The 20,754-nt window shown below is 40.0% G+C and overlaps 1 protein-coding gene across 1 annotated transcript; it reads left to right on the top strand.

The window, feature by feature from the left end:
* The first annotated feature begins 1,974 nt into the window (after nucleotides 1-1,974).
* c21h18orf63 (chromosome 21 C18orf63 homolog) lies at nucleotides 1,975-19,455 on the top strand. The gene is made up of 13 exons (XM_084747338.1): nucleotides 1,975-2,488; nucleotides 3,281-3,359; nucleotides 5,261-5,317; nucleotides 5,604-5,715; nucleotides 7,830-7,871; nucleotides 8,090-8,166; nucleotides 8,489-8,601; nucleotides 9,617-9,713; nucleotides 10,292-10,377; nucleotides 10,744-10,930; nucleotides 13,102-14,313; nucleotides 14,474-14,557; nucleotides 18,568-19,455. Exons 1-13 carry the CDS (start codon nucleotides 2,163-2,165, stop codon nucleotides 18,688-18,690), a joined length of 2,595 nt encoding a protein of 864 aa, XP_084603464.1. The 5' UTR covers nucleotides 1,975-2,162; the 3' UTR covers nucleotides 18,691-19,455.
* The last annotated feature ends 1,299 nt before the right edge of the window (nucleotides 19,456-20,754 follow it).

The raw sequence follows: 20,754 nt of genomic DNA, 5'->3' as shown, positions 1-20,754 counted from the left end.
CCCTTCGAATTTCAACTGTTTCTCAACATATTGATTCATTTTTGACGTTTGACGTTGACATTTCAACAAACAGCTTTGTTTTTTGCTTTTTCAGTTGTTTTTCTATTAAATCATTTTACAATTATTTACAGTTTAACCCTATACTTTATATGTTGATGCCACTGTTCCATCATTTTCTACATGATTTGTGATTCTGTGCTCTCTAAACGCCAGTTATCGTCGACTCTGACAAATTTTATTTTATTTTGGAGAATCATTTCCGGTTATATTGCATTTATTTCTGGCAGCCTCGCGGAGCCACAGAGTTCCTGGCACGGTCACTGAGACCGCCCCCTCCGTCCTCCCAGCGCTGCTATTGGTCATTTTTTCCCTTGTCTATAATTGGGGCCTTCTCATTGGTCGTTAGCCTGTCAGTCATCAGTGAGCTGTGGGCGAGGACGAGGTTAAAGTTCACGTCAGTTCACCAACTTTCAAGGAAACCAGCTTCTCACGCAAACAGTTCATCGGGGCTGTTATCTGACGGTGTGGTGCGCGTCAGTGCGCAGCCGTAGGTCCTGCCGACATCATGGTGACTTGTAAAATGTTGAGAGAAGTCGACACGTCGTGTAGAAAAAGTATTTTTCAGCTCTGTGGCGGCAAAAGTGACCACCGCCAGAGATTGTCTATTGATACATACTGTCACTCCACAGCAAAAAAAATCTATACGAGTATTTATTGGTATATATTGTAGTGTATTTTTCCTGTATTTGTCTATGTTTATATATTTGTATTATTAAATTGGAGCAACTGCCATTTCACCTCTAATTTTGTGTATAATGAACTAATATTAAATTATTGTGTTTTCATATTAATGTCTCTTAATTTTGGTTTGGTCTGGTTATCAAATTTAATTATAATAATAATAATATTGTATTTGCCTTTTAATAAACACTGTAATTTCAATTTATAAAAAAAAGTGCCATTCAGGTTTATGGATTTACAGAAAAAAAAAAGCTAGGAAATAATCTCTAAATCCTCTGTTTAAGTTATACGCGGCTGAAGGGGTTTTATGTTTGTGTAAATGTCAGCAGAGTGAGCCCTCTTCCTCTCGTCAACCATCTTTAGCTAGCTTTAGCTATTCTTTTTTATTTTTCCGAAAGTTTAATCGTTTTTTTACTGGAAAAATCGTGTTGAAACAAAGATTTCCCACAGAAATTACCTCTACCACGGTGGAATAAAAATGTAAATGTCAAGTTGGTGACCTGGATATCAATATAAAACAGAAAAAACGAGTTGAAGCTAGCTTTAGGTTAATTAGCTAGCTGCCGCTAGCTTCTCTGTAGCTTTTAGCTTGTTTTTAGCTCGTTTTAGCCAGCAGTAAGCAGACTCTGTTTGTTTTGGGGGTCAAGAAGACACAAAGAGGTAAGTGAAACAAATTTATAGCTTTAATTAACTGTTATTTGTATTATTTATTACCTTTCGTGTGTATTTACCGTTTGTTCTTATTAAAACCTCACCAGTTAATGTCATGTAATGACAAAAGCAAATACAAATACTAATGATTATATTCATTATCATTAAGTCTGTCTGTCAGTTATTAGGTATTAACAGTCTTAAACCCGAAGATATTCTGTTTAGAAATGTGTAAATAAAAGAATAAACAACACGTTCTCATATATAAAAACTGGACATAGTGAATGTTTGATAGTTCTGGTTTATAGATGACTTAAATGATAAAAATAAAATACAACAAGACTTGTTGCTTAATTTTCTGTTGTGCAGAGCTGCAAAGATGTCCTGGATTAAAATTATTGTTCTCTACATGTCAGAAAATATGTTTGTTTCAGACCCCAACAAATGTCACATCATCAGGATTTTAATAGAAATGCTGTTTTCAGCCTCTCAGATATGGAGATTTCTCACTTTTCTTTGGTTATTATCACATTAAAGTGAATATCTCTGGGTTTTAGACAAAATGAGATATTTAAAGACATTTTTCATCATTTCCTGTCATTTTAGACATTTTCTGTTTTTTTTCCTTCGTATTCCATTACTGCTAATAAAAGAATATATTGCAGTTTGGAAATAAAAATATTTAAGATCTGTGGTTATTATCATTTGATCACTATTTCGAATGATTTAAAATCTCGGTTTAGGGATTTCAGGCCTAAAAAGTATTTAAGATGAACATTTTCCAGAACCTCACAGACACTTTGACAGTCAAACTGAACAGAAGTATTTTTTTCAAGTCTTCATCCTTTTCACCCATGATCAGACATAAGATGGAGTTTATTGTAGTTTACTCATCAGATCCATCATCAGCCTGGTCACTTTCCTGTGTCGGCTATCAATACATCATGTGTGTGTGTGTGTGCAGGATGAGTGCAGGAGTCCAGCCCTCGATGTTTTTCCTCCGCCTCCCCGACCTGAACAAGCTCTGCTGCATCTCTCTGACTCTGCAGGAGGAGGAGGAGGAGGAGCCGAGGAGCAAACAGATCAAAACCTGCAGGTGACTGATGAACCACTGAACACCGAACAGTTGATTACTGATGTTATTCATTTAATATTCATCTGTCTGTGTGAACTAAACTGTGGATCATCTGTCAGTAGGGTGACCACTAAAGCTGCAACAATTAATAGAATAATTCAATCGATTATTAAATTAATCGCCAACTATTTTGATAATCGATTCATCGGTTTGGGTCATTTTTTAAGGAAAAAAAGTAAAAATGATCTGATTCTGGCTTCTTAAATGTGAATATTTCCTGGTTTAATCTTGGACTTTGGGAATCACTGACTGAATTTTTTCAACATTTCAGGGACCAAACAGGAAAGACTTGAAAAATAGACAATGTTTACATTGCTTTCAAGCTAACCTTAGCTAAGAAGTTAACAAAATATTATTTTGTTTGCTAAAAGTTAACCAAAAGTTATATTGGCCCTATTTTTCAAAGCTTGTGACAAGAATAATGAATTGATTAATTGAGAAAATAATTAAGAGATGAAAATAATCATTAGTTGCATCCCTGGTGACCACATCTTTCACAACTAATGGATCATTTTACCTCTTAAACTGAACTTCCAGATAAATATGATGTAAAAAAAAAAAGTGCCTTCAAAGGTGAAAAAGGTGAAAAAATTGATCAGTATGACACTTTATTACCTGTCATTATATCATCAGTTATCATCTCGTCCTGCTCAGTGTGAAGGACAAAATCGTGTTTTACTACATCACATAAACACAACATTTCCTTGGATGTGCCCTTGAGTAAACTGTGTGTGTGTGTGTGTGTGTCCACAGAGAGTTGGTGCTGCTTCACTCTGATATTCTGGCCTCTCCAGCTCTGGACTCCTTCACTGAGATCACAGTGGTCATGGCTGTAAGAAACACACAGACACACATGCACACACACACACACACACACACACACACACACACACACACACACACACACACACACACACACACAGATTAATAAATTTGAGTAATTTTAAAAAGAATAAAAGTCAAAATTCTCTGATTTGAGTTTCTTAAATGTGAATATTTTCTGGTTTCTTTCCTCTCTGACAGTAAACTGAATATCTTTTGAGTTGTGGACAAAACGAGACATTTGAGGACGTCATCTTGGACTTTTGGAAACACTGATCAATATTTTTTTATGAACCAAACAACTAATTGATTCATCATAAACATGACTGACAGATTGAATCTGATGTGTGAGTTAGCACGTCTCTGCAGCACCACAATAATTTTACAAACAAAAATGATCAAATATTAGCGAAGGAGCGTCTTTTCCTACGAGTGTTTCCCAAACTGTCCCTCAGCGGGTTCTCTTAAGGAAGAGCTGCTAAAGTACATCACACGCTGTAAGTTGTCTTTCGCCGTGGTGGAAACAGGACCCTGATCTGTTTCTTAAAGTACGTTCACTTGTTATAATGTTAGCTGAAGTAGTGTTTGTCCACCTCCTTCATCAACATATATTATTGTAGTATTTTATTGTATACATATATTTATTTGTAGTACTGACACACTGATTGTACCTGTGTGTGTGTGTGTGTGTGAGGAAACACTCCGGGCCTCTCGCTGACACATTTATAGATTTTGACATCATAATCTCCACGAGGGAGACAAATGAGTTCTGCCTGTGGTTGTAATGGCTGTGGAAACACTGCACGCACACACATCACACTCTGCACGCCACCTCAGTCTGCACACACGCTACATACTTTCACTCTCACACACACACTCACCTCCAGGCATCCCAAGACACACACAGACACACACAACAGTATACAGGAAAGCAAAGACACACATATTTTCTCTGTCTGCAGCAGGTTGAAGTTGCAGACAGGTTTGGTTTCTTCTTTTCAGAGTGTGTGCGTAGTCTTCCTCCGTGTAGCAGTGATGAGTGTGTGTCTGTGTCTCACAGTAAACCAGCTGATGCGTCCGACCGCAGCACCGGGCTCCTCGCATCGCGTGTGTTTGCGTGTCAACACTTCCCAAGCAGAGACACGCAGCCAAAACAGCTGAATTCCAAACATTCCTACACACACACACACACACACACACACACACACACACACACACACACACAGCTCTCATTACTACACCGAGTGTAACATAAACACGTTGTCTCTCTCTGCTCTCATTCACCGTCCTGCTGAGTGAAGTCACGTTATGTGTTTTAGATTGTTGAAAGTTTCTGGAAATTTGTCTTGAAAAGAAAAAAATCTGGGTGAAAATAAATGTTGGCAACTATTAGAAAATCTAGTTAATCGAAACAACAGTTTTTATTGACATCTCCCTCAGGAGTGCCGTTGTAGGAGGCTTATAAATGTACTGCTGCAGACAGCAGAAAATGTATTTTGATTTCTGTTTAGTCCGGTTTGTTTAGGCTCGTGTGAAAGCTGTCAATCAAACCCTGGTACAGACCAAAGAATCAACCAAAGACTTAGTCCACCTGAGAAAAGGTGCGTCTCAGTGCAGTTCCAAATGAACTTTTTGTTTGTGGTGTTAAACTTTGATCAGAATTTTCCACCATTTTCTGACACATTATGAACCAAACAAATAATCAATTAGTAGAAAGATTATTGCCAGATTGATTTTGATCCCTAGTTGAAAAATAGGTCCAAACGTGAAAACAGGTGGAGCGCACGGACGTACGTCTTGGACTTTGGTCAGCATTTTTCATCATTTTCTGACACTTGAATCAGCTGAAGGCGGTTTGATAACGGCCTCATCTGTGTTTCGTTGTGTCTGATGAACGTTCTCCTCCTGCAGATCCCGTTTTTCCAGAGAGGAATCCTCCAGGTGTTCGGACAGAGACGACGTCTGCAGGTGATGGACTGATGAAGTGATATATACATGAAAAGAAACAAAAAAAAGACGTTCATTCATTCATTCAGCCTTTAATTTCATCATTTAATCCTCGTTATAACGTGATACTGATCTGTTTTTATTTTTCTGGTGTAGCAGCAAAGTGACACGGTCGTATAATACATTTTAACTGTAAATATTTTAAACATTTCAGTCACTTTCAGTTGATGAAAACTGGATTGTTTGTGTGTGTGTGTGTGTGTGTGTGTGTGTGTGTGTGTGTGTGTGTGCGTGTGCGTGTGTGTAGCTGGGCTTTCCTCAGTGTGTGTCTCCAGGTGTCCTCCAGTGTTGTCTGTCCTACTCTCTGATCACCAGACTGTCCCCGAGCTGGAACAAAGCAGGACTCTACCTCATCAGCGGTACGCTGTGTGTGTGTGTGTGTGTGTGTGTGTGTGTGTGTGTGTGTGTGACTGTACTTACTTTAATAATAATCTAATGATCGCTGCCTGACTGAATTAGTTAGTTAACTTTTTACAGCAAGGTAAGTCTATTAATATAACACCATTCAGACACGAGGCAGTTCAAGGTGTTTTACAAGAACATAGAAATACATAAAAAAAACATTAAAAGAACATAAAAAGTGTATCTGAGATCATAAAAACAAAAGCTAAAAGAAAGTCAATAAACAGATAAACCATTAAAGAAAAAGCAAACAAATAGAAAAAAACAGCTGCAGGTTATTCGTGTAAAGCTGCAGTAAAGCCTGATTTAAATGAGCCGACAGTTTCAGGTGTTCAGGAAGTTTGTTCTACAGGTGGGGAACCGAGAAACTAAAGGCTGGTTCTGATCCTGGGAACTCTGAGTAAAACCTGTTCCTGATGATCCGAGGGCTCTGAGTGATTTTGTAATTGTCTGTATATTAAAAGTGATGCACCATTTAGTTTAAGAAGTCCAGAGTCCAGGTGAGATCTAAGTGAAAAGCAAACATGTATTAATTGATAATTAATCGATTGTTGAGAAAAGGCATTTATCGTTCCTCATTTGAAATTAAACTGAAAATGAAAGGAAAAACCAAGAAAGAAAATGAAAATGAAAAAAACTTGTTTTGTATCTTTGTATCATTATTAATGATCAATCTATTGTCAACATTTTCAGCTATCGGTTGAGGAAAGTCTCCACTTTGCTGCTGTAAATATCTCTGATGTGGGACTAATAAAGAAATATTTCATCTCATCTTAAATGTACAAAATGTGCAATACAATCTGCAGAATTCTACCACCAAATAAAATAAGTTTGGCTGATTTTTCTTTGCTGAAATCATCGGCCTCCATCGGTTATTACTCTCTTCTCTCAGTAAACTGAAGTAGCTGTGTGATCATTTTGAAGTTGTTCTATACGTCATATAGACTGTTGTTACAGTTGAATAAATAAATAATGCTACATGATGAATAAAACGCTCCAAACAGACACTGATCGATGATCAGTATCCACTGATGCTGCCTTCATTGATCGATAATCACCCCCAGAAACCCTGACGGGAACACGTTTAGTTTTATGTGCAGAAAAGCACAGATTAAAGACTCAGCAGAACTGAAGCTGTGTGTAGTAACGCTGTGATTATCAGCTGTTGTCAGTAGATTATTAATAGAGAGGATCTGCTGTAGTAGGATGTTTGTGTGTTTGATCAGTTCAGTGTCGCAACTCTCAGTCCAGCCTTCACCTCCAACCCAGTGTGACATAAAATGAATCTGTGTGTGTGTGTGCGTGTGTGTGCGTGTAGGACCCTTTGCAGTGGTAGGAGAAGAAACATTTGAATATTTGCATCTGATTGTGCACCAGGGCTGAAGGATTTTGAAAAAATATCTAATTGTGATTATTTTGACTGATATTGCAGCTGTTCAGATTCTCTGATTTCAGTTTCTTAAATGTGAATATTTTCTGGTTTCTTTCCTCTCTGACAGTAAACTGATGATCTTTGAGTTGTGGACAAAACAAGACATTTGAGGGCGTCATCTTGTACTTTGATCAACATTTTATGATGTTTTATGGACCAAACAACTGATCAATCAGTGGAAAAATTATTGCCAGTTTGATCACTAGTTGAAAAATAGGTCCAAACGTGAAAACAGGTGGACCTATTTTTCAATTGACAAAATTATGACAGGATTAATTTATCACAATTTTCTCTGCACCACCACTATAATTGTGCAAATTGTTTTAATAAATATTGTGATATTTTGATTAATTGTTCAGCCCTGTTGTCTGATGTGAAATCTCTGTATTGAAAAGTAGATATTTTACTAACTTTACTAATGCTAAACTCTCACAAACAGGAACTGATGAACTGGAATTCATCAGACAGAAACAAACAATTTACAACATGTTTGTCCAGTTAAAACAGTTTGACCAAACTTAGCAGCTTGCAGAGAAGAAAACAGCAGTTTCATGAAACTGTAGACCACAGAATAATTCTGTTGTATATTTTTATGTTCTGCTGCTTGTTGACGTCTGTTCTCACTGTGTTTGTTGGCAGGAGATGACTTTCTGACTGAGAGCAGGAGTCTCAGTGCTGTCAGTAAGTTTCGCTCCCAACACATGCCGTGTTTTACTTCCAAAGATGAAAATTTAATGTTCTCTCTCTCTGTTTAACTGTTTTCAGAGCTGGAACGTTCCTGTGTGACTTTAATAAAGTTCTGTTTTCAGTGGGAAAAAGGAATCTACCAGTGGATTATATTAAAGTGATAAAATATGCAGAAATGTGTTAAATTGTTTGTGTTTGTTTGTTTGTGTCAGGCTTGGAGCTGAACACCAGTGAGGGACAACTGTGCATGAGCATCGAGGCCCACACCATCAGACTGCCCCCGACCACAGTAAGAGAGCAGAAAAACCTTTCATTAAAGGGACAGTTCACCCCCTAAATACATATTTATCCTCTTACCTGTAGTGCTCTTTAACCATCTAGATTATTTTGGTGTGAGTTACAGAGGTGTCCACTTTCTTTCCAATATAATGGAGCTACATGACGCTCAGCTTGTGATGTTCATGACTTGAAATGAGTAATCGATTAATTAATCTTGTGACAATTGAGACACAACTAATTTTTCACCATTTTCTGAAGAGAATCAGAATAAGATCAAATAAAAATAAACATTACTTTTGATGAAACAGAGTTTCTGTGTGTGTTTGTTGCAGCTGGAGGACTTTGGCCTCCCACCGTTGGTGCTGCGGAGGTTCTGCAGTGATCCTGACTTCGTCCTCGACCCCGCCTCCATCGGAGGAGCCTTCTGGTGTCACGTCCTGCCCAGGTAGGACAGCGCCACCTGCTGGACACAATGCACACAAACTCCCAACCAGACCTCTTGTGGTTTCTATCATTGAGTAAACTGGTGACCCCTGATTTTACATATTTTATGGATTTTTTATATTATATTTAATGCATAACAATAACATGACAGGACAACTGGTGAACTGTACAGTTAACCCAAATAATGACACAATAACTGCAGGAAGTTTATGTAAAACAAGCAATTTTGATGAATTGATGTAAATTAGAGATCAGAGATATATATTTTTATTCAGTTTTTATACAGTTTTCAGTGTGTTATGTATTTCTCTAAATTTATAACAGTTATAAAGACTTAATAAGTCAAGTCAAAGCGTTTATAGATGGAGATATGAAGGAAACAAAAAACATAAATGAAGTTACTGAAGAACATTACATGTAGTTACACTATTGAGAATGAACTAAACGTTATATACGTTGTGCCGTATACAATAACCAGAATCAAAAAGATGTACATAACAATTTCATTTAGTTTTCTTCACATAAATCAATGAAATAGAGAAAAGACAATGAATGAAATAAAAATATAGCACTGCTGTATATATTTTTTTTGTTTTCTGACATTCCTTAAAATCAAGAAGGCCCACTGACCCTCATGAAGATAAATTTGAGCGTAAATATATATTAAATATTTCCTGTTGTTTATATTGTTTGTTTTATTTAGTTTCTTGTTTTGTACTGATGTTTCTGTTTTACTGCTGTAACTCTGTGGGACCACTGTTTTATTGTCAAGGTGAGACAAGTAAAATGTTTGCTGGTGAATTCTGGGATTTAAAAGATGCTGCTGACTAATAAAGAGAGAAACTCTTGTTCAGAGTGATGGACAGGAGGCAGGTTGTGTGTTACTGACTGTGAGCAGCAGGTGGAGCTGCAGCTCTTCTTCACCACCTCCGTCCTCAGGCACTGACTCTCGGGTTTATTTCTCACTCAGGAGGCCATTTGTATATATATGTATGTATACATGTGTGTGTTTTCAGCATGAAGAAAGGTCAGATCATCACCATCAGCCGTCAGCTGCCGAGAGACGGACCTTTCAGGACCTACAGAGACCTGAAGAACCACTGGAACCGTCTGGTACACTAAACACTCTGACACACATACAGATTTTATTTTAAAGTTGTAAATATATGAGAGCAGAAACAGCAGAAAACAAAACTGATCTTAATTATTTGCTTTGATTCACATGGCGTTGCCTGAGTAAACACTTTCTGAGGATTTGGGGAGTTTGAGTCACATGGAGGATAATTGTTTTCTCTTTTTGTCATTTAGATTTTTAATTTTCTGACTCTAACATCCTGTCCCGTCACAGTACCAAACAGACTTTGACACTGTGGTCTAATAAAGAGCACAAACCCAGACAAAAAAATAACCACAATATATCAATAGAGATCAAGGAAACATGTTACGTTGAAATACTTGCTTCACTTTATATGAACACTACAGCTGTCCTATCCCAGACTTCTGTTTCACATTCATAATTCAATAAATCATTAATAATCCTTCAGAAGGAATAAATGTTTATAACTGTTAAATTGAGCAAATTGTTAATGGAGTTTGGCAGCAGTGAGACAGACAACTCCAACTCTGATAATAATCTCACACAGGTTGGTTCATAAATGTGTATGTGTGTGTGTGTGTGTGTGTGTTTGCAGTATGGTTACAGACTGCCTGAGCTCTCAGAAGAGGAGGTGGTGTACTGCAGCGTCTACTTTAGACCGGTGGGAGAGAGACTCTTCACGTATCCTCAGACACTCTGAATTAGATACCAGGATTAATTAGACGCCTTAATTTAAATAAAACATTGAAAACTTGGTAAATGTTCAACTTATTTATTTCACAGTGGTTTTAAATGTCTGTAACATCACATCTGACATGTGAAAGGTGGTACCAACAATCCATTTCCCAGTATATCTTATTTCTTTTTAGTATAAATTTTCCTCAAATTAAACAGAAACTACTTATAAGCAATGTTGTTGTGAAAGAAACAAGAAGGGAAATAGACTAAGACAAGGAATTTGCAGTTGTAGTAATAATGAACAGTGTACATGAGTCATGACTGTAGTAAAAACCTGCAGAATGTTCCTTTAACTCTCCTCCTGAGCAGCTACCCTCTGAGCTGCATCCGCCTGCAGCCGGTGCAGCGCTGCACGCGGGTCGACCTGCAGGGGGTGCTGGACTCCTTTCTGCCCGACGTCAAGGACCGGCTGCAGAGCGTCTGCAGCTTCCCTGCACGTCTGACCAGCAAACCCCGTTATCACACCGTCAGTCTGAACGTTGCTGCAACAGTACAGGTACACGCACACACACAAACGTGCTTCATGCGCACACACAACCGAACTGAAGATTACAGGTCAACAAGGAAAATCTTAAGTCAGGGCCTGTGTCCGTGGCTCGGTGCCCTTTTCTCTAACTTTACCTGGTGGCTCGTCTCCCCAGGCTAGCAGTGGATGCCAAATAAAACAACAAAACAAGAGAATTTGATAGTTGCAACAGTACACCCCCTCCCCACCCCCCCCGGCTATTTGCTTCTTTGTCTGTTTGTGTGCATATTTCTTAATTTCTTCCTCTCTGACACAAACACACATCCTTACACGCAGGTCGTTTAATGTGAGTGTGTGTGGAGGTTGATGTGGGGGGAGGAGAAGCGATTATCAGAGCATTGCCCACCCTGTAAAACCTTCACGGACAGTTTTACGGCCATAAAGGTGCGATGCTGAGGAGGAGAGACAGTTCCCTCCCTCCCAGCGTTGTGAGGATTCGTTTTCATGATACAGACGTCAGGACTGAGGTGATGGAGACGTGTCCCTTATTGTCCAGAGTTCACTTTTAATGAAAAATGTGCTCGAGAGAGACGAGAAGAGAAAACAGACGTCAGGAAGATATGAAGAAATATTTCCTTGTTTTTATGAAGTAGGCTGAATGTTTTTTTCATCATGTTAGGAATCCTTGTGAAGGACTTTGCTGAAATAAAACATTTTTTATCATCTAGGAATCCATTTTCTGAGAAAGAGAAGTGAATTAGAAGTGTTTAAAGGATGTAGTTAAACTTTAAATCATTTTAATTAATGTTCTTGAAGACTGAATAAGGAAAATTAATGTTTTCTTCACAAGATAAACAGTTTGTGAGCCAGAGGAGGCAAAAGTTCATGTTCTGTACCGAAGTACAAGTACTGATTCAACTTGGTTGCTGCAGTAAAAGTGAAAACGTTCAGGCTCTGAAATGTCCTCAAAGTATAAAAGTAAAAGGTCGTTTTCTACTGACTGTTTCTGGACAAAGACAACTAAACCTCAGCTTTTCTGCACCACAGAGTCTCCGTCCGTCTCATTCTGTTATGATGTTCTGTTGTGCTTTTTTCACATTGTTAATTAAAAAAAATAAATAAATACTGACGAGAAAAAAATCTACATAAATAGAGTAACTGTCTCAGTCTGTCTCACTGTCTCATCGTCTTTAAATAAATGTTGAGTTGAGAGTTTCTTCAGCAGCTCTGATCTCTCACTGAAGTCCGTATATGAAACTATAAACTGTCCGTTCAAACTCTGTAATGAAGCAGGTGGAAAGTTATTTCACCTTCTCAGACCTTCTGCCTTTTCTTATTCACAAGCTGCAGCTAAAAGTGTGTTTCATCAACCTGAGAAACTGTGTGGTGAAACATCCGGAGAGATCGATTCACTGCTCACACAGTGAAACTAAAATATTTATAGTGTTCAGCGGCACAGTTCATTTGCATGTATAGGAGCTGGAGGAGAAATTATTTTCTATCTCGTGGTGAAAACTGAAAAACACTCTTGAGCTGCGGCTAAATGTAAAGCTGGAGTCTATTAAACAGACTGAAATTCAAAATGTTAATCTTCACGTCTCGTCACAGAGCTGCAATTAAAGTCTAGAGAAAATTAGAAATGCCCTTTTAGATTCCACCCAAAATCCATGTTTGCTTCTCTTTGAACCTGATAGTTTCAACCAATAAAATCATGACAAATGCCTGTCAACTATTGGCAGCGCCTGACCCCTCTAACTCCTGTCTGATCCAAAAACGAGTGAGGAGGTAGAGCGTTGGTGGAGCGTTGGTGGAGCGTTGGTGGGGCGTTGGTGGCCAAATACAGTGACTGCTCATCTGTGATGGTACCCACAAGTTACTCAAAGCTGCCACACCCTTAATTATATATAACTTTAAGACTCGATATCATCGTTTTCTGTTTGGAGATTGACTCATTTTTGCAGACAGCCTCAAGTGGCCGTTAGAGGAACTGCAGATTTTTGCACTTCAGTGCCGGTTTTTCATTTTTCTGCTTTGTCTGAATCCATGTGAATGCAGCATTATGTTTAATATCTAATACAGCTCACGTCCACACTCAGGACATCACCTGTCTTTTGAATATGTTTCCATGGTAACACCATTAGTTCAAATGGAGGTGAAGGAGACCTGTAGATCTTCGGCTGAAGTCGCCTTTTCTTCCTCAGGTGTTAAGGGGTGAGGAAGTTAACCTGACCACCTCCTCCTCCATCGGACCGGTCCTCACCCAGCTCCCTCCTCCTCCTCCTCCTCCTTCTCCTCCTCCTCCTCCTCCCCCTCCCCCTCCCCCTCCCCCTCCCCCTCCCCCTCCCCAACCTGTGAAGCCCCCCAATGTGTCACAGCCTCCAGCCTGGAATCTTCTCTCTCAAGAGGACCGAGCCCAGGGGCCTCTGGGTAATGGATGTGGATTCAGGATCAATCTGACACAAAGTCAGGGGTGTAGAGGAGACGGAGACTGGCCTTCCTCCTCCTCCTCCTCATCTTCCTCCTCCTCGTGTGTTGCTTTTTCCTTTTCTGACTCCTTGGGTTATCAGTCAGCTTCATCCCTCTCCTCCTCCTCCTCCTTCTCCTCCTCTTCTCTCCCACTCTTCCAGCCAACTTCATCCCTTTACTCCTCCTCTTCCTCTTCTTCTTTCCCGCCCTTCCAGCCAGCGTCATCCCTCTCCTCCTCCTTCTCTTCTTTCCCACCCTTCCAGCCAGCGTCATCCCTCTCTTCCTCCTCCTTCTCTTCTTTCCCGCCCTTCCAGCCAGCGTCATCCCTCTCTTCCTCCTCCTTCTCTTCTTTCCCGCCCTTTCAGCCAGCGTCATCCCTCTCTTCCTCCTCCTTCTCTTCTTTCCCACCCTTCCAGCCAGCGTCATCCCTCTCCTCCTCTTCCATCCTCTCTCCTCTTCCTCCCCCGGTGATCCCTGCTCCCAAAGTGGTTCCCATCTTCAAGAACAAACATCCATCTCGCCACGTCAGCATCGCCCTGTTGCAGTTCCAGAAACAGAAGGAGCAGCTGATTGGAGGAGGAGGAGAGGAGAAGGGGAGGGTGACGTTACCTTCCACTGTGATGAAGACTCCCACCATCTCCTCCTGTTCTTCTGCTCCTCCTTTGTCAGCTGCATCCCTCCCAGTTCCTCCTCCACGAACCATCCCTCACTTTAACCGTCGCCCCAGACCTCAACTGACAGCTCACCCCAAACTGAAGCACATCTCCAGCCTCAGTCCTGTGTCAGAGTCTAAACCTGGTCTCAAGTTTAAATCCAAGTTTAGCCCCCAAACCAGCGTGAAGACCAGCTCTGAGAGCAAAGCTGCTGCTGGCAGCAGTGGTGAACCATCAGCTGTACCTCCTGCGCCTCTTCGACCGCTGACGTCTTCTGATATCATCAGCAGACGGGTGAGTCCAGTTTATTTGGACTGTTGGACAGTTAAACTGTATTTATGTTTTGCACAGCATCCCAACTTTTCTCTGCCAGTTAGCTGTGTAACTTTGTGAGTCCTTTTCACTCATCAGGTGTTTGCTGACTGTCCTTTGTCCTGTTTTTGTCTCATTTCAGGGAGTCGTGTTTGAGTCAAAGCTGAAGAAGTCCAGATCTGCAGAACGAGACGTGGATGTGGAGAAAATGGCCAGAAGCAACCAGGTCAGGAGACATACTGATTATTACACCTCCCATCCTTATCTCACTTCATCTGTTCTACCTTCCTCCTCCTTCTCCTCTTCCTCCTGCTAACAGCTACTCCTGATAATTACATGATTTTTTTTTTTACAATGATAAGTGGGGCTGCTCCATAATAATAGACCAAATGTCTGGCTTTAATTGGTGCTGCAGCCCGTCAGCACCCACTTCTCACATCTATGCATTTTTTATTCCTTGTGCCTCTTTCCAAAAAGATGCTGCTGCTACAGAAAAAAAGCTCTGATCCTCGTTTGACGCTTCAAAATTAAAACAAGGCCAGAGTAGAGGTGTTAATGCAGTTTGACGCACCTTATAACCCATCTGGTGCACATTCAGCCAATTAAAACAATATGTGACTGTGATTAAAGTCTCAACAGCGTCTCAGTTTCCTTCTTTTTTGAGAATATCTTTATAAAAAGGCTGCTGTGGGTCAAGACACACTGCTTCTTAGCCTCATAAATTAATTTTGAATCGGTCGTCAATTTAAAATTGGTTAGAGGTGAAGCACGTGCACAAGACTTTGCAAGAATAGAATTGTATGGAGCAGATTGGGATGTCCTCAGTGGGAAAAGTATAAAACCGTGACATTCAGTCACTGAAGGAAGAAACTTAAAATTTAATTTAGAATTTAGAAAACAAGAAAAAAAAAAGAAAATCAGAAAAAAGCATGTGTTTTATATCTTATCTATATCTTATTAATTAAATATTAATGTCAATTTATGATTTTTACAGTAAATATATTACAGATTTCTCCTTTAAACTTTTGCACGTGTTGAAGCCGGCCCTGGCATTAAAATGGCTGAATCACTGTCAGTGAAAGATAAAAGCTAGCTACCTAGGTTATTTTTCTTTAATGCAATGCAGAGGTGAAATAATCTCTTTGTATGTAAATATGTCACTTGCCACAGCTGCAAGTTGCTGGAAAGGCTGAATTTGACTTTGGAAAAGTTGTGCGAACCCTGAAATAGTGATTTTAGTTGACATGTGCACATCTGATGTTGAGGAACTCCTGTGATTTATGTTGAGAACCTGTGGTGTGAAGAACAGGGCGTGTCGATTGTGTCGTTTGTCTGCTCTGCTGTCACCTCTGTTTTGGAGGATATCTCAACCTTGAGAAGAGAGAAATTCATTTTATTTTCTGGTGGTTTAATGAACCTTGCAGCCTCATGGGGGCGCTGACGTGTCCACAGAGTTTTTCTTGTTTAAAATATTGAAGTGCAAAGAGGTGGAAGAACTGAAGAGACTTCAGACGTGATGAATTCCCAGTGAATCCTCTCCTATTGTGGCTTCCTCATAAACATCCTTCAGGAGGACTACATGCATTAATGTGATGTATTAAAGCGTGTTAGCGTGATGAATCGTGTACACGCTGCTCCGTCAGCCTCAGTTTCCTCACAAACATCCTTTCAGAGGAGGCTGAGGCCCGTTAAAGTGATGAATGTTCAGCAGGAGGAGGGAGGCCACAGGGAGCCGAGCACATTAATAACAACATTCATCAGCTTTACAGCTCCGACCTGCAACTTCTCAACAACAATACATCACTTACATTTTCTCCTTTACTTTTATTTACACCGGACACACGATTCTTTAGTATTTCTACAAACACTTTTTAATCTGGGAGGTACAAACACAACACTGTTCATCTGCTGGATGAAAGAAAATACAGTCAAACAGTCCACTGACCTCCGAGTACAGATGCCCAAATCCATCTCTGTCCAGTCAGTTTCAAATGTGCCCTCATGGGAATTAAATATTCTTCACTTTTACCTTTTTTTGTGTCATTAAATACAAACATCAGTCACATTTTTAAACAAACCAGGAAATACAGAAGAGAAGAAAAGGCCAGAATGTCATTTTGGTAACAGTTTATTTGAAGGAGCGTTCATAAGACTGACATTATGTCACAGCTATGATATGACACCTCTCCTGAACATGAGTCCTAATGAAGGTCATTAATGTCTTTAAGAGGCAGTCTTTTTAATTTTGGATTTTATCACTTCATATTATGTGTGTGGCTAACATTAGCTGTGTCCCCTGCCCCTCAGCCCAAAACCGTCTGTCCAAGAGGCCCGGGAGCTGTACGCTCTCAGCCTCGGCTGCGGCGTGAGTCCCAGGGTCTGCGGTGTGAGCAGCCTCGCTGTGTCCCGGCTGCTGTGACAGTTCGGGGACTGCAGCGCGAGCAGCCTCACTCTGTGCCCGAGTCACGGCGCTCTCTGACCTGTGGGTCTGCAGCTGAGCACCGATGATTTCATGCCACAGAACATCATCTTCTTCTGCTGTTCCATTCTGACAGTTCCCCTCTTCTTTGAGTGGCAAATGTTTGTCAGATAGTTTAAATGACTCATTTTTCGAATTGCGCACATCCCTAAGGTTTTATATTGATTTTATATTGAACTGGCAGATTGAAACCAAAGTGCGTGCAGTTTCGTCTGGTTTCAGGTCAGACTGAAACAGCAAATTTAAACATCCCTGATGCAACAGATATGAAGCATATACTGTATGTATTTTGGATTGCACATTTTGCTGAATTGGCGGCCAATTTCTGAAAGTGTTCTGAAAGCCAGTGACAACCTGACAACCAGCCCTGTAAGACTGCAGTGTAGTTTCCTGCCTTTATTTTCTGATAGAAAACCAAACTTGTGGAAAATAAATGTAAATTTAAGAGTATCACTGTGAAGACTGATGCTGCTTTCACCTGCTGATAACAGACTCAGTGTTAAACAGCAGGTTTTTATACAGTTATACCCCGACCGCCCAGCGCCTGTTGTGATCTGTGTTTACACTCCTGTCACGTTTCCTCTTTCTCTCTTTACTTAACACACACACACTGATACATTTAAATGTAGTGTAGATTCTTTATAAGGAGAGATTTATTTGTCTGATGTTTAAATCCTCTTTCTTCTGTCAGTTCTGTTAAACTCTCCTGTTTTTCACTTTTCTTCTCAGTACATTAATCTGCTGTTGCTGTCATGTCTTCAGTATTAGCATGCTCTGTGTGTGTGTGTGTGTGTGTGTGTGTGTGTGTGTGTGTGTGTGTGTGTGTGTGTGTGTGTGTGTGTGTGTGTGCGTGTGTGTGTGTTTTTCCCCTCCTCGTCTGATGGGGTGGCTGTAGTTTGTTTGTGTGGGTAGGAGGTGCAGGAGTGTTAATTTCAGGAGGTGAGGAGGTTGCATTTTCCTCCCACAGACAGATTTATCGTCTGACACTTACAACATCTCAGGTTACACTGGTTTAATTTGCAAAATCATTACAAAATTACGTGTGACGCTGTTTTTTTCCTGCTGGACGTGTAATTGCAGTGTAGTCTTCATCCTGAAACTGAGACACGACACAAACCTGTGGCTTTAAGATCCGACTGAATTTTCTCCTGAACGTACAAGTTGACTAAAGAAAATGTTATTTACATCATGTTTTCAGCTTGAACCTTCACTGTTGATCTTTAGCTCAGAGCCACGTTCATGTGCACACTGTCTGAACTGTGTGTGTGTGTGTGTGTGTGTGGTGACGGAGTGCAAACAGCATGTCAGCATGTCAGACTTTAGGAGACTTGGATTACAACAGACGAGCAGTATGGAGGCAATTTATGTTTTTTTTACATTTGAAAACTGCTCACCATTCACTTCCATTCTTTTGAGAGATTCTGCAGCACTGCTTTCCTGTGAAACTCCAGCAGTGTTTTGTGGACTAACAAACTAAACCCAACCTTTAAATCAACATGAGGGTGAGGAGATAATGACTGAATTTAAATTTCTGGGTGAACTATCCCTTTAAATAGTTGAAACTAAAAGTTTCTTTTCCTGCTTTCTTTTTATTTATTACTCTGCAGCTCTTTATGCCATTTCTTATTCTCTCCTTTTTCTTTGTCTTGTGTTTCTGTCTAGATATTAACCATCTCTCTCTCCCTCTGTCTCTCTCTCCCTCTGTCTCTCTCTCCCTCTGTCTGTCTCTTTGTCTCTCTGTCTCTCTGTCCGTCCAGTTGTCCAAGCTGAACTCTGCGACTCTGTTGGCCTGGTTGAAGGGAAGAGGAGTGCTCGTTGGTGCCAAACACAAGAAGGAAGAGCTGATGCTGAAGGTCATGGGCTGTCTGGCCGAGGCCTGAGACAGACACACACACACACACACACACACACACACACACACACACACACACACACACACCATATCTACTTAATCGACTCACTTTGGAGCATTAATGCTGCTTCTCATCTCAGGATTTGATGTAAAATCTGGCCGTCTTATCGGTCTGAGTCACAGAGTGAGAGCACCTCATCCTCGCTAATTGAGATGCTGAAGATTTGCCAAAATTAAATTCTGGTGTCAGATAAAGCCACAGAAATGACAAATTGAAACTACAAAGTGAAATTCAAAGCGTTTGGAGCTCGTCTGTCTGGTTTTATTTGATTTGAAGCATCACAGATTGTTCAGGTTGGTGAAGAGATTAAATCTCCGTACAGCAGTTCTGGTTTCATAGTCGTTTGAAGTCGCCACCGTGTGAAACTTTTCTCTGCAGCTTTAACCGTTTATCAGATAAAACTTCTCGCTGTTCTACAGAAGGTTTAGTTTGTTTATACAGGAGGTATTTTATGTTCTGCCGTCCTTCATCGGTTTTAAAATAACTCTGTGTTTGAATTCTCTGCTCTGAGAAATGCAGCTAAAAATGAGCCAAGTTCAAAAGCATGAAATATGTAGGGTAGCTGTATGTAATTCTGTTATAGAGGATCAAATCCTTTGTTTCTGAATGTTGTTCAGGGAAAATACCATCTTTTTTTATACAGTATTTACACAGCAGGAGCCTGGTTGTTGTTCAAGAATGTGAAGTTATAGTTATAGACTGAAGTTCTGTGTATAAAAGATTTTTTTTCTGGGAACTGCAGTGTGTATTTTTTATTCAGTGAAATATAATTCCAATAGGCCTTTCAAGAGTTTGGACGAAGCAAAAAGGTGGGGAGGGAAAGGTGAGGTTCAGTTAACTTTGTACAGAAACAGTCAGTAGTCATCCCTCTTTTTTTCCTCTGTGTGTGTGTGTGTGTGTGTGTGTGTGTGTCAGTAGTCCATACATCAGAGCTTTACAGTAAATCGATTAAACATACAGATTTTCAGACTCCAGAATGTTTCAGCAGAATCATTTCCTTCCTGCTTCAGTCAGGACGGTTGGTTTTGGACCAGGATCTGTTTTACAGAGACTTCCTAAGTCTCACATCCTGTCTTAACTGTTTAGTGACCGAGTTAGGACCTGATTTAAGAAATGAGCCACTTCAGATGAGCAGTTCTTCAGAACAGATGTCGTTTGTATCAGTAGATTTGATCTAAACTGTGTGTGGGATTCATCAATACTTTCATATTTCCTGTTTGTTCTTAGATAAGACCACATGCACAAAAGTCAGCTTGTGTTTTGTTCTGAGAAATATTCATAAAGATGAAGGCAACATCATTTACTTTAGAAAAACTCAGAAGAAAAAGATCAGGGACAGCCTTACAACATCTGCACATCTGCTAAAAATCCTTGAAATAAATGTCCAAATTATTAGGAGAAACCTTTCCAAGGAGCTCCAGGAGTCAGAGTCAGTTTATTTACCATTTGCAGCAGGTTCTACATTGGACATGAAAAAAAAAAACCAGTACATCGATAAAAGTTTGTAAGCACATGTGACACATAAGGGAACTTTATGCAGGTAAAAACAAGAAACCACAGTGCAGATATTTAAAGTCATCACAAGAAAAAGATCTGCATTTGTAAATTATAATTCTGGCACACAGGTGATATAGTATTGATTAATTAAATGTGGGCATAAATTGATCAGTCTGTGATTAGTGGAAATTACAGAAAACAGATTTAAATGAGTTACAGAACCTGGAATAAGAAAAGCTGAACTGACTTTGGTTCTCCACTGTTGAACTCTTAGAGAATAATTCTAGGCCTCTTTACTGTGGAAGAACGGCGCCCCCTATCTGTGTCGTGCTACAAAGTCATCCAGCAAATTTCTTTCTCTTTTGTTTGAAATAATTGTAATAATGTCACTTTGTTGATGATTAATTGATGTGAGGTGGTGATAAAATCCACTTTTTGTCCAGAATCAGTCAAAAAATGAGGAAGACAGGCTCTTCTCTCTCTCTCTCTCTCTCTCTGTGTGTGTGTGTGTGTGTGTGTGTGTGTGTGTGTGTG

Source organism: Lutjanus erythropterus, chromosome 21 (genome assembly GCF_056507025.1).
Source record: "Lutjanus erythropterus isolate fLutEry1 chromosome 21, fLutEry1.hap2, whole genome shotgun sequence".
NCBI lineage: Eukaryota > Metazoa > Chordata > Actinopteri > Lutjaniformes > Lutjanidae > Lutjanus > Lutjanus erythropterus.
Note: the sequence above shows the minus strand (reverse complement) of the source record. Positions and strands in the feature narration are given on the sequence as shown.